Here is a 21010-nt window from a genome sequence, read left to right as displayed (position 1 = left end):
AACAGTTTTGGTTGCATGGTCAAAGTTTAATATTGTCAAGTTGCCATGCAATTTGGACTTTACTACTTGCAGACGTGCGCTAATCTGGATGTTGTGGCGAATTTTCTGTGTTCCGGCCTATTTAATTTCTTGTGGCGGTTCATCTCTCCAATCTGGATGTTGGAATGGTCTGCAAATTAATCTTAGAAAATACAACATGCAAAAGATAATACCGCCGTAACGGTCACGTACATTAAATTTCCAAGTCTTTCCCTGGCCAATCAGCTGGATGCATGATGGAATGCATGGTTTTTATGCAAAGTTAAAAAATATGTACGTTGTAAGCTACAGCAGTTATAAGCACCACTGTACGTACAGTTCTCACATTAATTTCTAAGTATTCAACAAATTACGTATATATCTCCTCATAACACAATAAATGATGAAGCTCGCATCCAATTTCTAGCGTAGAAACATAGACAAGAATGCAGTTTCTTAGGACATCAGTTTTTACTTTTTTCTCATTTTTATGGGCAACTAAATCGGCTCACACTAATGAAGACTTCCTTCAGTGCCTGACCCAGGGGCGGACCTACGTTGATGGGTGGGGGGCTGTCGCCCCTCCAAAATTTTTCAAAAATATGATTTAGTATATAGTTTTTGAAATTTTTTTTAAAGATATCTTAGTATAAAGATAATTCACCCTCTCAAAATTTTTCAAAAATATGGTTTAGTATATAGTTTTTTTAAAGATATCCTAATATAAAGATAATTCGTCTCCCTAAAACATTTTTGAAAATCTCATTTAGCACTCAGTTGTCTATATTTCTTTTAGTTTTTTAATAATTTTTTCATAATTACACCTAATTTTTTGTCATTAATAAAATCTCACGTTCTCATTTTTTTTTTACATCTCAAAAGTGGCAATAAAATATCTTGGTCTCTTTTTATAAGCTATTTGGTAAATTTACAACCTCATTTTTCCTATTTATTTATACTTTTCCTTTTAAGTCTTCCACTAGCTAGCTTGTTTGGATTAGCTTTGTTAATAAGTATATATATTATATATCTATAACTACCATCGAGTTAACAATTAGGAGTGAATGCAACAAATCTCACATAACTATTTCTATATATATTATAGAAACTTTACAATATTCAATCTTAGATTCAACAAAAAAATTTATCTTTGTTTACTTAATTTTTATCATTTGCTTCAAAAAATCTTATATAACTTTTTCTATCTTAATTTTTATCTTTCACTTGAGTTCGATGGAGCTTAAGTAAGAAGTTTAGATATGTGGTGTCCTAGTTCCACCCCTGGCCTGACCCTTCATGCTGGTAACTCCACCTCCTCAACTTCTCAGGTCATTTACACACTCACCAATTCCTCATATTCATCTGTATTGGAATTCTCCATACAAAATCCTAGATTCTCAACACCTACCACCTCGAAACCTCTAGTCATTGTTACACCGTCGCATGTTGATGGCTTTCTAAATCTGTCTTCTAAGTGCAGAAGCTATCAAAGTAGTACATGGATAAGTTCCATGGTCATTTCCATATGGACAATAATATTCATGTTGAGGAAACATATAATGAAGTGTATTTTGTGTGAAGAGCTTGTTTGTGAAATGGCTATTTATGCAACCAAGAAAAGAAACAAGAAAAGTATATTTATGTACTAACTTGAAGTGTATTAATGAAAAGTGGTTCGGATATTTTCTCTATTTTTTTCTTGAATAATTTTCTGAATGCTTGTAGACTTAAAAGGAATGGAAATAGAAAGAAATGAGAAAAGAAATTGAATGCTAGAGAAATGTGTGCAGGAAATGTAGAGATTGCAGTAATATCAAAGCAAGTGACACAATATGTCAAACACTTGGGCTACAAGAATGTTTCCTCCTTTTCCAAACTCTGATTAAGAGGTCTAACTCTATAACTCAATTGTCAATCTAGTCTAATCATTAACAATCGGAAAATGGAGATTTAAAACGAGATTTTCAGTCTAAAGTATCTATGGAGTGCAAATAAATTTATTGTGAATACTAACCATGAAAAATCTTGAAAATATTACTAAGTTTCTGCTGTGCCTTACGTTAACAGTAGAACAAGAACAAGAGTTTTTGGTTTTGACTTATCTCAACAAAATCAACTTGCAAAACTATAAAATAGATTTATATCATATCAGAATCACTCTAATCAGTAGTTTAGTGCAAGAGAATCCATATCTTGTAGCTCAAGCTGTAAACTTAGCCTAACATCATTCTCTCAAGAAAATAGAAATTGAAACAAGTAAACTCAAACTTTGAAAAGAGTCCTCTGTGCATAACAAACTGCAGAAGAAAAAAATCCAGAATCTCTACTATTAAGAAAATAAAATCATCTCCAATCAAAAATATGAAACCTAAAATCCCAAAAGATAGAAACGAAAAAACAAAGACTGCCAAAAAAAAAAAAAAAAGAGAGAGCCCCTCGCACGGAAAAATGCCTTCTTTTTATACTCTGCGTGACCTCGTCTCAGCCCCTGCGTTTCACCCCCATTTTCTGCATTTCATCCCTGCAGTGCGTGTTCCACTTTTCTTTCCGCGTGAGAATGTGTTGTTGTGAAGCTACGGTCCAGCTCCTGCAGTGCGCACCTTGCGCTGAATGGAGGCCATGATCCCTGCAGTTTGGCGTCTTGCTCCAGCGTTGCTCCAGTGTTTCCGTGCGTGAGCTCGTCTGCCCCTCATTTCATCTCCAGCCCAGGTGAGGCCGCCTCTCTCCACTCAGTCCCGTGTGCGTGAGTTTCTAGTGCTTTTGGATGTTGCCTGGCTAGCTGGGTATTTCCAATAATGCTCATGTGCTTTTAACATCTTTCCTATAATGCCCTACAACATAAATAAGATATGAGAGGAGTAAAATTTTGGGATATTAATTTTGGTGTGGACTAACTGCAATACAACTCTTTTCAAGTGCTAAATACCAAAATTTAATATTGAGTCAAGTATAAAAAATTACTACATAATTAAGTGCTTAATTTATTTTTTGGTTAAATAATTCATTCACTTTAACAACTTAATCATGTAGTTTTTAACACTTTATCACATGTCTCCCAAATTCAAGCAGCCATTAATTGTTCCCAAAAGCATGGCCTGCAAATCAGAGTTAGAAGCAGTGGTCATGATTACGAGGGCCTTTCTTATGTATCTGATGTTTCATTTCTCATAATCGATATGATAAATCTTCGATCAATCAGTGTTGATGCAGAAAATGCACAGCTTGGGATGAATCCAGCGCCGTTATTGGTGAAGTTTATTATAGGATTGTCAAGAAAAGTATAAATTTTAGCTTTCTGGCGGGACTTTGCCCAACTGTGGGCGTTATTGACGCACAAATGATTGATGTCAAGGGTAGAATCCTTGACAGAAAACTATGGGGGAAGATTTGTTTTGGGCAATTCGAGGTGGTGGAGGTCGAGTTTTGGAATCATTGTTGCATGGAAAATCAAGCTGGTTCATGTTCCATCAACTGTGACTGTATTCACAGTTAATAGGAACTTGGAACAAAATGCAACCAAGCTTGTTTATTGGTGGCAACATGTTGCACACAAAGTTCACGAAGATCTATTCATTCGCGTCGTGTTCCCTGGTGCCAATTCTAGCCAAGAAGGGAGGACGACAATACATGCTTCATTTGGTTCCTTGTATCTCGGAGGGATAGATAATGATCTCCTTTCATTGATGCAAGAGAGCTTCCCTGAACTGGGTTTGGTAAGAGATGATTGCGCTGAAATGAGCTGGATTGAATCAGTCCTATACTTTGGAGGATTTCCAAGTGGCGAATCCCTTGATGTTCTACTAAACAGGACTCCTCTAATAAGACCCTTTTTCAAAGCAAAATCTGACTATGTGATGGAACCTATTCCTGAAGTTGGCTTGGAAGGGATTTGGGAGAGATTTTATGAGAAAGAGGCAGAAACAGCATTATTGATCTTCACTCCCTATGGGCAGAAAATGAGTGAAATTTCAGAGTCTGCAATTCCTTTCCCCCATGGAGCTGGTAATATCTACAAAATCCAATACTTGGTGTATTCGGAAGATGAAGGAATTGCTGCATCTGAGCGGCATATAAGTTAGATAAGGAGGCTGTACAGTTACATGGCTGCCTATGTTTCGAAATCTCCAAGAGCTGCATATATGAATTATAGGGACCTTGACATTGGAAAAAATAATAAAAAGGGCAAGACAAGCTATAGACGGGCAAGTCTATGGGGTGCTAAATATTTCAAGAGGAACTTTAATAGGTTGGTTCATGTGAAGACTATGATCGATCCTACTAATTTCTTCAGGAATGAACAAAGCATTCCGGCTCTTTCATCTTGGTGATTAGTGGTGATATTTAGAGATCTATATGATCTCTAAATTAAAGATTCCATGTACTCGGCGATAATGCCTTTTTCTCTACCTATTTTCACCTATTGATCTTCCATTTAATATGCACAGCTAACGGCTATATATGGATACACACGCACGCACGCACACACTGGATTGTAAATTTTCTGGTTAATTTTCACAAATATATATATAATATTATATATATATATATATATATCATATTAATGAGGCATGCATGTTCATGGAGATCATACAAAAACAATATTTATTTTCTGACATGATCATGGTCATGTTCAAATCTTTCTCATTGGACCCGTTGGTTCATAATTTGGTTATATATGAATACATGAGCGAGAATCAATTGCTAATTAATTAATTATGAGATTTAGAAAAGGAAGTCTTTGAAAAATATTTCCGGTCATAAGAGCCAATAATGCTCTCGTTTTCAGCATTTTTGACATTGATGGGCACTGCTAGCCAGTGAGAAGGGGAAAACAATTAAAAAGAAGAAGATGATGGTCATCAGGGATCATTATTGTCAATATTGTACCGCTTTATGCATGGATATCTTGCGATTTAAGTAATGATTAGGTGGGTTAATATTTTATATAAAAAAACTGATTTTTAAAATCCTCTACAATTCTTAGGGTATTTTATTATCTAGAATTTTTTAAATTTAAACCAGAAAATTCAAATTAAATAATTAGAACTTTTACTACATGAAACTTTCTCACTTTTAAAGTAGGCTAAAATATATGAGATATCCTAAAAAAGGGAAAATTCTGGAAATTGTTGACAGTTGCTTATATTCATGATAAGCTATAGCCACTGAACAAGTAATCAAAAGGTAGTCATGTGGAATAACATGATGAGGTTTCATCATCATCGATTGTTCAACCTTATTTAGTTAGCATGCACTAGAGACTTGTGAGAGTGAAAGGGGTTTGTTTTCTATGTAATTTATGTTTAGAAAGATTTATTGTGATAATTTTTGTTCATGTGTACTACGTTAATGCTTCTTTCTTTTATTTTACCTTGGACTTGTTATTTCTCATTTAATTTACATTCAATTCGAATTTTAGTAGTATTTTCATTTAAGTGGTTACTAAATTGAACGTCTAGTGAAAACGCCAAAGGCGCGAAGCTCTCTCGATAGCTTCAATAGTTCACTGAAAGCCTTTGGTGTAATGAACTGCAAACCCATAAGAAAGAAAGACATAGTCAAATCCGATTTGGTAATTAAGACAAGATCCGATTATCGGAAAGAGAGTCAAAGAGACCTGGCTTTCTACCCTTTGGCATAAGACTGTTCACCAAACCTGACCCGGTACAAAAACGACTATTCTGACCCAACCCGACCCAACTTAGAGACATTCTGCTTTGCTGATGAGTCGACCCAAAAATTCTTTTGGAATAAACGAGTATTTCAACCCGATTTTCTTTTTTTAATAATAATCTAGAAAAATTTGATTATCATTTTATACATAGGCAGCCATGTAAGTGTTGAGTCGGCATTTAGTGTTGGAGGTCGGGTCTTAGATTCGTGCGAGAATTAACGTTACAAGAATGCCTTACATTACACACATCCACCTAGCTAGTAGGTGATTTATCATTTTTAATTTTTTATCTAAAGACACACATATTTAATTAACATTAAAATAGAATGATAAAAAATGAAAAATCATATATTGATTAAGTGGAGGTGTGTGGTATAAGATTTTCATGTAAAATTTCTCTATTCCTATAAGTTAATTATGTCCACAATAATTAATTTCTGATATCTCTTGCCTGTAAGTATTTATTGCTACTCATTTAATTAAACATGATCTAACTTGCATCACCTTTTGTAACACCCCATTCCCATAGGCTATGAGTGCCACGTATTTTTCATAAAATAAACCCGGCAAGAGATCTCATTTTTCATAAAAGAAATTAGAAATTTATTTTGTAGAAAAATGTCTAATAAAATGTCTTCCAAAAACATTAAATGAATAACTGAAATAAATTCATATCATAAAAGCAAATTTTATTTTAGAAAGTCTGAAACTAAAATTAACTGCTCCTTCTATTCCTAGTCTGCTTGCTCGTATTTATCATCCTCACCTGGGTGGTTAAAAACATGAAAACAAATTAAAATGAGTTGAAGACTCAGCAAGAAATCCATCACAACGTAAACATAATATACATAAGGTTTTCATAAAAAATTTCATGCTGAGAGTTTAAATTCATGACTGTTCATACTGATACTTATGTTATGCATGACTGATTTAACTGAATTAACTGATTGATCTGACTGATTTATCTGATTTAACTAATTTATCTGACTAGCCAACATACTTAACTCTATGTGCAAGATTACTAATTTATCTGACTGGCCAACACACTTAACCCTATGTGCAAGATTGTGCACCAGCCCCACGTCCCGCTACAGCAAGGGGAGCCGTTGATAGTATTCTGGCATCCTATGGTGGACCACGACTGAGTTCGTGGTTTAAACATCCACCCTGAAACTGAACTGCATTGGTACCATGCATCTAAATGATCATCTGATTATTAACTGATCTAATCTTATCTTGCACTTTAAACTTAAGATAACTTACGTGTCTTATACACATGAGATACTTGACATAATATATACATAACTATAATTTCTGAATTTGAACATAATGCGGAATGACATGATCGTATGCTATGCTGGATAACATGCTTGCATATGACATGAGTGGTTCATAAATAATGGCTGCCAATGAACTTGATTGAATAATACTTATATATAAGTTGAACTGTGATGATCCTAATTTATGATCAAATTACTTACCTCACTACGCTTCTTCTTGAATATCACTTCGTAACTTGACACCTATACGCAATAATAACAAGTACTAAATTCGTCTAGAAATAATATGTACTAATATCCTACTTAATTAATTTCACAATAAAAAACATAGTCAAATAAATCTTTTGTTTAACTTAATAATCAATAAGTCCTAGTATTTAATTTACTTAAATAATAATGACATATTATAATTTAGTAGGATACTGGGGCTATTTTAAAATAAGTCATAAAAATCTCAATTAATAGATTTACAATCCCATGATTAACATAACTAATTAATTTAACAAGAAATCTAATAAATATTAATATCATTTTAATATTCTTAACATATTTCTTTATTTTAAATTTGCAACATTAATAGCACAAATATATTAAAATCTACTATAATAACATTAGAGGTTCATTTCATACCATAGATTTAAAGTATTTAAACATAAACTATTAAACACTTGCTATTTACTATTGAAATTTAATTTTAAAATTAATAATAAATAATATAGTTTAAAATTTCTTAATTTTTCTATTTAAAATATAACATAATAATTTTATTAAAAAAAATCTGACTAAATAGACAAAGGAAATATTAACTAAAATATTAGGCTCAATAGCATATTTTAATAAAATATATTTCAAATTCCTTAAACACTTCCTTATAAAAATGAGCTTATGACTAATATATTTATTTAATAACATTAAACTCAACTTGAAATATTAAATTCAACTTCAAATAAAATGACATAATAGTCTCTATAAATATCATATACTTAAGTGCAAGGTTACAAAAGTAATTATATTTAAAAAAAGGTTATAAAAGTAATAATATATGTAATATTATTAACATCTACTCGCAGTAAACTATAAACCAACAACCCAAACACTCAACTAAAAACGAAACTCAACTTAAATCATGAAGAGAACAGAGGCTCGGGAGAGAGGCGTGCAATACAAGGGCTCACCGAGAGAGAGGCTGACGTGCGGCGATTCTGGGTGGCTGGAGGGGGTCACGGCAGCGCACTGGGTGGTCCTCTAGGCAGGGAGGTGTGACGCTGAGAGAGGAAGCGAGAGTTAGAGAGAGAGAGAGTGTGATCCATTAAGCCGAAAACAACTGAGAGAGAGATAGGAGGCTGGCGACGGTTGTGGGCTTACCGGGAAGATGCGGGTTCGAGGGAAAACAACAAGTCGGCGGTTTCTGTGTTTTCCGAGAGGTGCTCCGACGTCCTTAAGGTGGCTGGCGAAAGGCTGTGTCAAGGTGCTCATCTACGGGTGCAAGAGGCCGCAACGTGGTTGAGCTGGGTTCTCAGGCGGTGGCAATCCATGAGCTGGCACAGGCGTGATCTGAAAGTGGTGGTGGCGTCGGCATGTTCTGGGCGGTGGTGGAGTCGCCGTGAAGGAACGTGGGTGATGGTGGTTTGCGGCGCGATAGATTTTGGGATTTCTCTGTTTTTGGTGAAGCAAAACAGAGTGCTATCCAGTGGTGGTTTTAAATGGCTGGGCGACGGTTGTTCCTAGCACCTGTGTGGTGGTTGGCTTCTGTTTGGCTCTCCAAGGTGGCAGCGGTTTGCAGTGACTTGCGGTTCTACGAAGTGAAAGAGTTTTGGCACAGGAGGAAGCTACGGCTGCTTGGGTCTTCTTCATGCATGAGGGAAAAACGTATATTTGTAGAGTTTGATTGGAGAAAACCCTAGATGAGAACAAAAAAGAGAATAATGTGCATGAGAGACGTCCATCGTATGAAACATGGAACGAGCCTGACATGGAAAATGGTTCCTGACTTCATGGGCTTGGGGCCCATAAAAATTATTTCATCTAATCCAATATTATAAATATTTAATGATATTAACTAACATGACAAGTCCAATAAAATTCGATATCTTCCAAATAATAAAAAATATAAAAATATAAAAAATCTTAGACCTGTAGTCTATTAAAATAAATACTTAAACGCACAATTGGGCTTATATAATAATTGACTCATTATCCTAATTTAGGCTCAATGACATTATCCATAAATTATCCTTAATAATATTGGATCGGGTCGTTACACCTTTAGTGCCTCTAATGTTACATGTCTTAAGGCCCTTGTGCCTTTGGGTGATGGGAAAACATGCACTATTCGATCTGTGGTTGTAGTTGTTATTGTGGGTCATACATAGTTTTGATTTAAATAGATCTGGGTCAAAATGAGTTAGCTCAATAAGATATAATTAATAAATGAATCAATTGAGGGTCAATCCAAAACTCACAACTAGTATATATAACTTGAATACATTCTATTTTCAACAAAATGAAGGATTACCCTTTACTTCTACTTTCAAATTCTATATATATTTGGATTTATGCCGTTGTTGTTGTTGGGATGTAATATTGATCTTGTTATTTGACAATATAATAACTAAAAAGTATCTACCCTTTTTTTAGTTAATATTTAAACTTATTTTTTGGATATATTAGTTTTTTTATTTATTATTAGTTTGAATATTGATTATAAAATACTTTATCATGAATGTAGTTGGAATTGTGAATGATTTGTATAAATATCTCGGTATCCTATATCAAATTATGTTAATTTGGTCAAAATAAATATATAGGTTTGCTAAACTCATTTGCAAGAAACAGGTTAAATTGGATGGAATGCATGGGTGGTATTCAAGTGAAAACAACAAGAGTTAATCATCAAATGGGCTATGCAGGTCATGTTGTATTACTCGTTATTTATATATGTCATGTTAGGGTTTAATCCATTTAATTAAACGGATTAAATTTGATGATCCAACCCAACAAGGATTTATTGCGGTTTTTTGGTACGTGGAGTTTTTATGAGGCTTGGGCCATAGAGCACAGGCTTGGGCAAATAGGTTCAAGCCGAAAGTTTGCTCGACGTTCGTGCTACAGGTCACTCGAGCGAAACTCATGCAGAGAGCTCACTCGACACTCGCTTGAGTGAACATTAGAAGAGAGTTTGGACGAAGCTCACTTGACACTTCGCTCAAGCGAATAACACAATGATTGAAAAATTAGGGCATTCGATGTACAACGCTATATATATGTTTATTATAAATAGTATGACTATTTTGAGAATTGTAATTTTGTCCCGAATAATGATAGATACAATTATGGAGTGCGCAAATGTTGCACAATCCTTTTGAAAAAGAGTGAGGTCCACTATTAAAAAATAAATTTTTTTTTTCAATATGAGTCCCGTATTTACTTACCTTTTTTAAAAGGATTGAATGATTTTTGCGCACTCTATGACTATAAATATCATTTCTCTTTTTCCCCACAATGTACTTTGACATTTCTCAAGAAAATAAAATCATATTCAACTTTGTGAACATATGTACATTGGTGAACTGTGTAAATTTTTATGTCGTGTGATTGATTTTATTGTTTTACTTTATTCTTTTTCAGAACACTCACAATCAAATTAACCATAAAAAACGACTAGCCATAGCAATATACTATATACCGTTCCAATTTTTTTTATTGTATTAAAATTAGTATTAATATTATTCCGTGCTGTATCGGGTACAAAAACATCTAAGCATATATAGAATTAATTACTGGAAAATATTTTGTCCATAAAGAAATTTTGTAAGAATAAACTTATAAACTATTGCAGTTTAATTTAATGCTAGATTTTAAGATCTTTTTATTGTAAAGTAAATTTTCATCCGAACATTTCAGTTTATAAATTTATGTTTAAGAAATCTCTTTAAACATTATGTAACACGTCTCCCCAATTATTATAAGGATGATATTAAAATATTTTACTACATATCCATCTCTATATATTATTATTATTATTATTATTATTATTATTATTATTATTATTATTATTATTATTATATGTATCAATAATTGAAGATGTTCGGATAAAGTGTACTCTCTAAGTATATCATTAAATGGTTACAATATATAAGGGTGTTCAACTAGACCGGTTTTTTTCCGAATCCGGTCCGAAACCTGAAAATCTGGGTGCGTCCGGGCGGTTATCCACTTAGATTACACCCGGGAGGTTAAAAAAATTCCGGATTTGGTTATGTGATCCGGTTATCCATAATCGGGTCCTTTAAAATGAAAAAAAACCGCCCCTTCTCTCGTCTTCGCGAATCTGCTTCTCTCTCAGTCTCGAATCTGCTTCTCTCTCACTTAGGGTTTGCAGCTTTCTCGTCTTCTCCAAGCTTCAAAGTGCTTTGCGCATCTGGGTAAGACACGCTGAGGCTACCATCGAAGGCTCTCTCTCTCTAAGCTCTTAAGGTACCTTTCTTTGTACTTAGGGTTTTCTCCAAGCTTCGAAGTGCTTTCCTTTGCTCTGTTTTTGACATGGGATTTAGGGTTAGATGTTAACACCTCACCTTCAATACCTTTGACATATTCTCATGGGTATATTCGAATTGAACCTGAGCCCATTTTGCAAAGAAGAATAACAGCTTGTAACAATTAGAATAACAGCTTATTCCCCTTCAAAAACTGTGGATGGTGGAAGCTGGAAGTACTGAGAGATTAGTGAAGGGAAGAAAAATAAAGTCCTTTTACATATGAGAAATATTTTTCAGAAGAGCTTTTTTGGATCCAAAAATTAATTGATACTGGCAACAGCTGCATGCATCACGAAAACGATCATCCGAGAACTAAGATTTTGTATTTGTCAAAGTACGATACGCGTTTAAGTAATCCCTTCATGACCAAGCTGTGTCTCACATGCATATGCATATATATATGCCCTCTAAACATCGATCATGAACACAAGAGCACCTACAATTTGAAATAGTCCTGGCACACATATCGCCACCACAACAATTAAACTTAGTTCCCATGAATTATTTTGCAGTTTGACGATATAGAATATAATGAGAAATAATTAATCTAGTTCCTTAATTTTAAGGTAGAGATCATCATTAGCCAACAGGGGAATTAAGTTATCTACAATTTACAGCATAATTTGCTTGTGATGTGGTATATACAAATGTACCTGAAAGCTCTTTTATCATCAGAGAGCACACTCTTCTATCAACGCCTAATAAATTTTGTTTGGAGAGCCATAGCTAAGCAAGTAAGATCATGTTGTTTGGAGTTTCAAGATGTGAAGACTAATAAATTTTGATTTTTATAAATTTATTTCTTTTGTTCTTTATAAATTTATGCTTTAGTTTAGTTGTGATGTATTATTATTTTTTTTGTTCTTTGTAAATTTATGTTTTCGTTTAATTAGTTGTGATATATTATTATTTCTTTTGCTTTTTGTAAATTTATGTTTTGCATTGTGATGTAACAACAATATTATTTATTTTGTATTTTTATTTATTTTGTTTGTTAATTTATTATCAGAATTTTTTTTTAAAAAAAAACCTAAGAGCTATAAAAACATTTTTTTAAGTTTTAAAGTCTTTTTAAAAAAAAATAAAAAATTAAAACCGTATTTATCCGGTTATAACTCGGATTAAATCCGGTTATAACCCGGATCCGGATAAATCCGAATATTCGGATTGAATCCGGTTATCCACCAGTATTAAATCGGATCTAATCCGGATGGATAACCGCCCAGATTTTAGCATCGGGATCCAGATCCGGTTATGGCCGGATATCCGAATCCGTATCCAGTTGAACACCCCTAACAACATAATAGACAATCACTTGACAATGCCAAGAGAAAGGACAATAATAGAGATCAATATTAATGATAACAAATAAAATAAAAAGGACAATGCTACACTCACCAACAAATCCATTGGGAGTGGGTAACGAACATCAAATTTATTTTTTTAGTTTTTTTTAAATACTTTTTAAATCCCCTTAAATATTTTTAAAAAAAATATTAAAATCATAAACTCACTAAATATTATATACATACATATATATATATATATATACACATACATATATTTAAGAGAACACACACATATAAGAATGCGAGGCCTGGAAAAATGGTCAAAATCGAGCTATTTGAACTCTGATCCAAGAATAATATTGTCGATTTGTAGCAGTACTTTTCTGCAGCTTGAAGCTACTGTATTCATGCTTCGTACATTAATCATTCAGCACACAAAAGAAATGGTTGCCTTCCCGGCCCTTCCTAATTAATTGGTAGACAATGATAGAGCTTCCGGTGGGCTTGTTCTCGCGCGTGTTTTCATGTGTATTTTTTTAAGTTATTTTTATATAAATTTTTAATATTTTTAAAAATAAAATAAATTTAAAACATCATTAAAAATATTTTTTTTAATTAGAAAGTAAAAAAACTATATATATATTAAAAAAATACTTTCTTAATCACGAAGTAAAATAAAAATTTATAAAAAAATATTTTTTAGTTTACTTGTGATTAAAAAAGTATTTTTAATAATATTGTAATTTTTTTTAATTTTTTTAAAATATTTAAAATTATTAAAAAAATTATTTTTAAAAAATTAAAAAAACACATAATAAAATATATGTTAGAGCCCAGCAGGAATCCAACGGGGCTCTAGCATATAATAATCTCTGCTAGCATATAATAATGAAAAAATCTATTCATCATTCCAACTCTTATCATCATTCTATCATCTCATGATGTGATATTAGATGATAAATCTATCATCTAATGTCACATCATGAAATGATAAGAGGATGATAGAAATTGAGATGATGAGTAGTATTAATAATAGTTCTGTTTTCTTTCTTCCTTTTCTTCTGATGTATATATTATCTTTTCTGGTGGCGAGTTGTGATAGACCACTCATTCAAAGATATTATATATATATATATATATATATATATATATATATCTATATATGCATTTATGTGTATATGTATGCACTTTCATTGGTAGCTTCTATCAATAAGAGCTCTATAGCAACAATCGAAATATCAAATGAGTGGATAACATGCATGATGCATATGGATCACAAAAAGACTCAGAGCATTGGCATTGGCTTCATCAAAGTTATCTCTAAAATTTGATAAAAAGTACATGATTTTTATAAATCTAAAACTTCTCTAGTCATAACTTCACATTGAATTAGCCATTGAATTCATCAAAATAATAATATAATATTATTTTTTTAATAAAAATAGTTTTATTTTTTTTCATATTTTACAATTATACTAATCATATGTTGATTAATAATTTAATTTGATTCTTACATTATTATTACAAGACGGTTGGAGATAAAATGTGAATAAAAAATATATTTGATGAATGAATAGTAGACCTTCAAATTTGAAGAAACCTATAGATTTATTGTAGCTCAAAGTTTTACATTTATCTATTTGACTAATCCAATGCAGCCTTATTTTGATGAAATTTATCAAATTTTACATTTGACTAGACTTTTAATGAAGCTAATGTTAATGCTCTCACATGCACATTAATGGGATGGCAACCAAACCTATCAGCAAGTGGGAAAATGAGTACTCGTTTTTAATGTCTTGTGCATTTCGAGCCCCGGCCTGCCCTATACATGTTTGTACTTTGTAAAATTTTAGTCCCAAATTTTTCCAAACAATTATTTTTAATTATTTTTAATTACCTTTTTCAAAGGAAGTTGGGATCGTGATAATTTTTTTAACTTTGAATCTTAAGTATGTGTTTGTCATATGCTTAATGAACAATTATTATTTTTAGAAATGAATTGAAAAATAATGCAAAAGGACAGGATAGTAAAAAAATAATACAAAAGAGACCCAGCATCGAGAAACCTTTACATCAACAAGATACAAACTTATTATACTAGACAATTTGCATCATCTATATACTCATCTTCTATCCATCTAAACCTAACTAGTCATCCGGTGCTTAGCCCTAGCCTTTCTAAGACAAGGTAGTAAAATGAGGATGAGACTCACGGAAAAACCCAGAAATCTAACCCAGATCAGACTCATGGAGAAACCCAGAAATCCAAACCTAGATCAGATCTGTTCGATACTTTTCGTGAGTAACCCAAAAAGTCAAACCCAACAATCCAATGGAGAGAGAGAGAGAGGGAGAGAGAGAGAGAGAGAGCAGACTCACGGGGATGCGGTGGCGGAGATGCGGCTACGAAGAGGCACAGACTTAGGGTCTCCACTTTCTTGCAAGCGTAGAGAGTGAGAGTGAGAGAGAGACGGATTGGGGGGGGGGGTTCTGTAGAGGCGTAAAAACTAAAAAGATCCGGATACCGGCACTCGGGTTTGTAACCCGTATCCGGGCCGAAAAGGTCTGGATTTTTCAACCGAGGTTCCAACCCAAATCAAATCTGGGCAGGAACCCAGAACCGGATCTCGGTTTTCTGGGTTCCAGACCGGGCTGGGAAAAAACCCGGCCTAGTTGAACAGTCTTACTTTGTATGCTTGGTATTGTCCATGTACAAGTCAAATCTGTAAGCTATAATTTTAAATTTAAAAATCATCTTAATTCATCTTATTTTATTATTATAATTTTTTTAAATTTTCATACAAAATATAATAAATAATTTAATTTTTTAAAATTTTAAAATAATAATAATATTAAAAAATAATATATTAATAATATTTTATTCTACTATTTACAAACCATTTCAACTCACCTATGAATCCAAACAACTCACAGCCTTAAGCAAAAAATCAAGTTAATTAAGATATAAGGCTAACAAAAAATAAGAAAAGACACTCAGATTTCTGAAAAGAAAGATATACAAATTCTTAAAGAGAAAATGGTTCATGAGGTAAGTTGAACTCAATTACCCCACAGAAATAGACTTTTATATAAATAGGAGATATCCACAAATCTACGGAGGCTCTCCATAGAAGCTCCCTACATATTAACTCCAAAAACATTTTCTTAAATTCATCTATTGTGTTGAAATATATGTAAGGCAGTATCGAGAGATTGTAAAATTGCTTATTATAATAGATTTTCCTCCCTAACAACTTGTAGATATAGGTATTATGTTGAACTATATAAAGTTTCGTATCTCTCTTTATTTATTTTTATTTATAATTTACTTATTATTTATTTTTATACATAAATAAGAAGAATACTGTATCGAAACCATAATCATTAGCATGGATCGGATATGATTATTTCAATTATTTCTATTTATTATACAAATTAAGGCATTAACAATATAGATGAATACGTGGACATGAATGCTGATCATGATGATGATCCGTCGACGTTACCCATAAAATCTTTCAACTATCTTCCCCACGTAGCACCCAATTAACATACGTACAGATGGTTACCTAGAAAACCTCCCAAATTAGTACTATCAGATAGAGCAATGATATACAACACATTATATAATATATTATATAATAATATTATTTTTATAAGATATTTTATAAAATTATATCTCATTTAAAATAAAATTATATAAAATATTATGTATAAATTATTTTCCTTAATTATATCAACACATGCAGGGGCCAGAATCTCAATCGAGATCCGCTTCAACTAGGGAAGAGATCATTATCTAATTCGTTCATTGTGGTAGTCTGACAATACGTGTCATTACAAGTACGACGATTCATCAAGTGTTGATCTCCAAATATAGTTTAAAATATTAATCTATATAGATTGATAAGAATGAGTAAGAGTAATGACATTTATCATCTTAATTTTTATTATTTTTTTATTATTTTATAATATGGTATTAGATAATTAAAATTTATTTATTATATTTTATTTATAAATTTATTGTTTAATACTACATTAAAAGATGATATGAAAATAATAAAAATTAGAATGATGCATAGATTTGTTCATAATCAGTAATAGTTGATTTCAACGACTGGACTTTTTATTTAATATGGATTAATAATACATGCACCAGGCTGGCTATATCGGTGTGTACGTGTGTATATATCTTATATATAATAAGCGGCAATAAGCAAGGAGGTGTCGTCCATCTTTTATTTCCAATTTTGCCCTTTATTTCGTATTTCTTTACGTTTCTGTCCCTCAGTTATAACATTTATACCAATTTCACCCCTGCTTTTGAAGCAGGCAGCTGTTGTCTAACATGTTGTTTTTCGATTTTGCCCTTCATTTTCTATATCTTTTCCTGCTCTATCCTTGACTTCTCCTAGGTTCTGGTTTTGTTTTTCGCTTTGGACCTTTTTTTTTTCCGTCGTTATCTTTAACTACCCTTTTCTTCTGCTTTCCCAATTCCTGTGTTTTAATCTTATCTCTGATTTCTTTTTCCCACTGCTTCTGTCACTTCGTTTATTTTCTACTGTTTTCCTCTTATCAGATTCTATTTTGTTTTTTCTGCTTTCCACCGCTTCCACCGCCTGCCGCTTGGTATAAGAGTGATTTCCATCTCTTTATTTCCTCCCAAATCTGTTTCTTCGCTTTTGGGTTCGCCTCTCAACTCTCCAGTTTCACAGGTATGAATTTTATGTTGATTATTTTGGTAAATATTTCTGACTATTTCTTCAGTTGTTTATTTCTATATGCAATACTAAATTGTTAGAAATAAATAAAAAAAGTCTTACTATAAATTTTTTTGGGATGAATGGATGAAAAAAATCGAAACGAAAGAACAACAACAAAAAGTTATTTGAATATTTGGATTTAGAAAACTAAATTTAGTTGAGAAAGAGATGACTGAATCTGATCAGGTTCTCCATTTTTCATTGTAGTGCTGTTTCTGGCTCCTTTATCTAGAAAAATAAAATAAAATAAAAGTAAGATTCTCAGATATGAACAATATTACAGTGACATGCGAGAAAGAAATAAAATAAAAAAAATCAAAACATGTAATACATTTGTACATAGATTCGTTAAACTCGAAAGAGAACTCATACTAATAGAAAAAAGATCATAGATCGCAAAAATTCACCACCTCGATATAGTCTTAGATCAGACCAGAACAAATATGAGAACGAAATATCCCAAACCATGTAATACACGTCTAGATGAATAAGGATTGAAACTAGAAAACTTTTCCAAACAGAGAGCTTGCACAAAACCTCAAATGACAATCAAATCACTATGCTCAATAACGATGAAAAAATTGATACCAAAAAATGTATAACGAAGCAGAGATGAGATTAACAACAAATTTATAGAAAGAAAAATAAAAGCAACGAAAATTACAGTTGTGCAAAAAAAAAAAAAAAAAACCTTGGACCTGTAAAGTTAGGGAAAAAAAAAACTTCAATGAAAATACCAGCACAATAAATCACTATATAAGTAGTTGAAGAAATCATAAGAAAAACACTAGACAAACAGTAGCAACGAAAAGAAAATCTTTTGCAGATCTGGAAAATAAAAATTAGTACACCAAAAAAGTTACATCTGCAGAAAAAATGGGAAATATATAAAACAACAGATCTGAAGAAAAAATTCCTCAGATCTATAGTAAAGCGTGTAAATATCTTTAGATTTATAAACGTAAATCTAAACAAAAAAAAAGTTTTAAGCATGGAGAATGGGAAGTAATGGATGCGATGTTCATCATCTCTGTTGCACGAAGAAAAAAATTGTTTTTTCTTGGCCAGGTGATATGGAGTCAGGCTGTGCAAAACGGAGCTGTTATGTTGGTGTTGCGGTTGATGCGTCTGAGAGTAGAAGCGAGATAAGGAGAGAAAGAAAGAGCTATGAGAGTGGAGGCAAAAGCAGAAGAGAAAGATAGAGAGGAGAGAAGAGAAAAAAAGTGTCAGCAGTGAGAGGGAAGACGAGAATAATTTATACCCCACATGTTATAATTGGTGAAAAATATTTTTGGGCTACCGTACGTGTGACAAACTATACTCCACATGTTATAGTTGTTGAAAATTTATATATTATTGAATATTATACTTGAAATCTATTAATAATTATTGAATATTATATTTTATATTATCAAAGAATTCTATATTTATGAGGTTATTAATGTTATTATTAATAAGACCATTAATAACAAATTCTATCTCCCACTGTATTATATTCTGTTTAATTTCCAATTTTATAAATACCCATGTTATTGATTATATATGTTCTCACTCTTAGTATTTTATTATGGCCTCATTCAATAAATATGATTTCTAATTTCATTATATTCTACACTTTTATGTGTTCTTTGTCGCAGATCAGCTGGTTCTATTCTTATCTTGCTCATTATCATTTCACTATCTATTCATCTGCACCATTTCCACTGTTCAATTATTTGTCCTCTACTTTGGTATTTTTTTTGTCCTTTTTATGCTAAATATGCTTGTTGTATTTATTCTGTAATAATTATTCTATTTATTCTAGCTCCATATTTAGATTATTTAATTTAATGGCATGCATAGATTTGTTTTTTTTAAATAAATGTTTATTTCTTCTGCTTTAAATATAAATAATTCTTATATTGTTTACATTTATATCTTCATGTATCTATATATATTATGTGTGTGTGTGTGTGTGTGTGTGTATGTATATTTGATACATAATGTTTGTTGTCATTCTTAATATTTTATTATAGTATCATTCATAAATAAAATCCTAATTTTATTATGTTTTGTTTCTTTATATATTATTTGTCATGAATCAGTTGGTTATGTTCTTATCTTGCTCTATGACATTTCACTGACTGCTCATCTGTGCTATTCCTACCGTTCATTTATTTCTCCTCTACTTTGTGGTATTTTTTATCACTTTTATTTGAAGTATGTTTTTTATATTTATTTTGTAATATTTATTTTGTTTATTCATATGTCATATTTAGAATAGTTAATTTAAAGCCTCGTTTAGAGATTTTTTTTTTTAAATAAATGTTTCTTTTTCTTGCTTTAAATATAAATAATTACTATATGGTCTATGTTACATCAAATTCTGAATATATTGGATGGATCTCAGAAATCAATTAATGGGAAACTATATAATTAATTGAATTCTGCACAGTGGCTTGCTCTGGCTAAAGAGTGGAAGCAGCTCTCAGTTGAAACCACTGCAGACCAGGTATGGTCATCAGAGCTATGCTGTTTAAGTCATTGTTTAAAGAATATAGATGCATGTTATGTGCCTGAGTAGTTTGGTGCTACTTGCAGTTGAGAATTTAAGCACATTTTTGCTACTGTGTGCAAGTTTATGTCAAAATGATAATTCAATGGTGAATACTGAAACATTTTAGGTGGTAGAAAATCTGGATGAAAAAATGTGAAATATTTGTTAGTAAGCGTAGTGTATTCTCAGCTTTTCAATGATTCCAAGGTGCATTAGATATTCTATTTCTTGTTCTTTAGATTTTGTTAGGGACTGATATTATGTTTGTTGGCATAAATCTTTACAGGATCCACTTGTAACTAGAGGAGGTTGAGAAGTACCTTTCCGGGTTCACAAAAGTGGACGACAATCGATACTCAATGAAAATCTTTTTTGAGATAAGGAAGCAAAAGTATCTTGAGGCATTGGATAAGTAAGCTTCCAAGTTTTAGGTTATTAATTATCTAATTGTCGGTTTTATGAGAAGTGATTGTTTGTCTTTGGAGATTCTGTGGCATATAGCATGTGAATGAGACTGTTTTTTGATAGGCATGATCGTTCCAAGGCTGTGGATATATTAGTAAAGGATTTGAAAGTTTTTGCCACATTTAATGAAAAGCTTTTCAAGGAAATCACTCAGCTCTTGACATTGGAGAATTTCAGGTATGATGAATTTGTGTTCAACTCTTCCCCCTTACATTTGAAATCAACTATAGAAAATGTTGTCAAAATAGATTTGTTGTATCACAGAGAAAATGAGCAACTTTCCAAATATGGAAATACCAAATCTGCTAGAGCAATCATGTTGGTGGAGCTTAAAAAATTAATTGAAGCAAATCCTTTATTCCGTGATAAATTGCAATTCCCAAACCTTAAAAATTCAAGGTTACGGACTCTCATCAACCAAAAGTAACTCATTTAAAGATGCTT

General features: G+C 32.0%; 1 protein-coding gene and 1 pseudogene across 3 annotated transcripts; both read left to right on the top strand.

The window, feature by feature from the left end:
* The first annotated feature begins 464 nt into the window (after positions 1 to 464).
* LOC121265730 lies at positions 465 to 4490 on the top strand (annotated as a pseudogene).
* Positions 4491 to 17108: 12618 nt separating this feature from the next.
* Positions 17109 to 21008, top strand: LOC121264989 (protein TPR3-like). Of its 3 annotated transcripts, XR_005940588.1 has the most exons (5): positions 18886 to 19186; positions 19581 to 20056; positions 20388 to 20513; positions 20630 to 20743; positions 20831 to 21003. XR_005940588.1 is itself a non-coding variant. In XM_041168413.1 (4 exons), the coding sequence occupies exons 2-4, from the start codon at positions 20461 to 20463 to the stop codon at positions 20991 to 20993; spliced, it is 330 nt and encodes a 109-aa protein (XP_041024347.1). In that variant the 5' UTR covers positions 17109 to 17517; positions 20410 to 20460; the 3' UTR covers positions 20994 to 21008. The 3 variants fall into 3 exon arrangements, 2 of the variants coding, with proteins under 2 accessions (XP_041024347.1, XP_041024348.1); XM_041168413.1 differs by lacking the exons at positions 18886 to 19186; positions 19581 to 20056 and adding an exon at positions 17109 to 17517 and having other exon boundaries at positions 20410 to 20513; positions 20831 to 21008; XM_041168414.1 differs by lacking the exons at positions 18886 to 19186; positions 19581 to 20056 and adding an exon at positions 17109 to 17517 and having other exon boundaries at positions 20405 to 20513; positions 20831 to 21008.
* Positions 21009 to 21010: the final 2 nt, after the last annotated feature.

Source organism: Juglans microcarpa x Juglans regia, chromosome 5D (assembly GCF_004785595.1).
Source record: "Juglans microcarpa x Juglans regia isolate MS1-56 chromosome 5D, Jm3101_v1.0, whole genome shotgun sequence".
NCBI lineage: Eukaryota > Viridiplantae > Streptophyta > Magnoliopsida > Fagales > Juglandaceae > Juglans > Juglans microcarpa x Juglans regia.
This window is presented reverse-complemented; position numbering and strand designations above follow the sequence as displayed.

Excerpts from the sequence above, each read along its gene's own strand:
- LOC121264989 (XM_041168413.1), top strand. The coding sequence starts at position 20,461 with ATGAAAATCTTTTTTGAGATAAGGAAGCAAAAGTATCTTGAGGCATTG. Across the intron at positions 20,514-20,629 it reads TATCTTGAGGCATTGGATAA|GCATGATCGTTCCAAGGCTG; the intron begins GTAAGCTTCCAA and ends GTTTTTTGATAG. Across the intron at positions 20,744-20,830 it reads TTGACATTGGAGAATTTCAG|AGAAAATGAGCAACTTTCCA; the intron begins GTATGATGAATT and ends GTTGTATCACAG.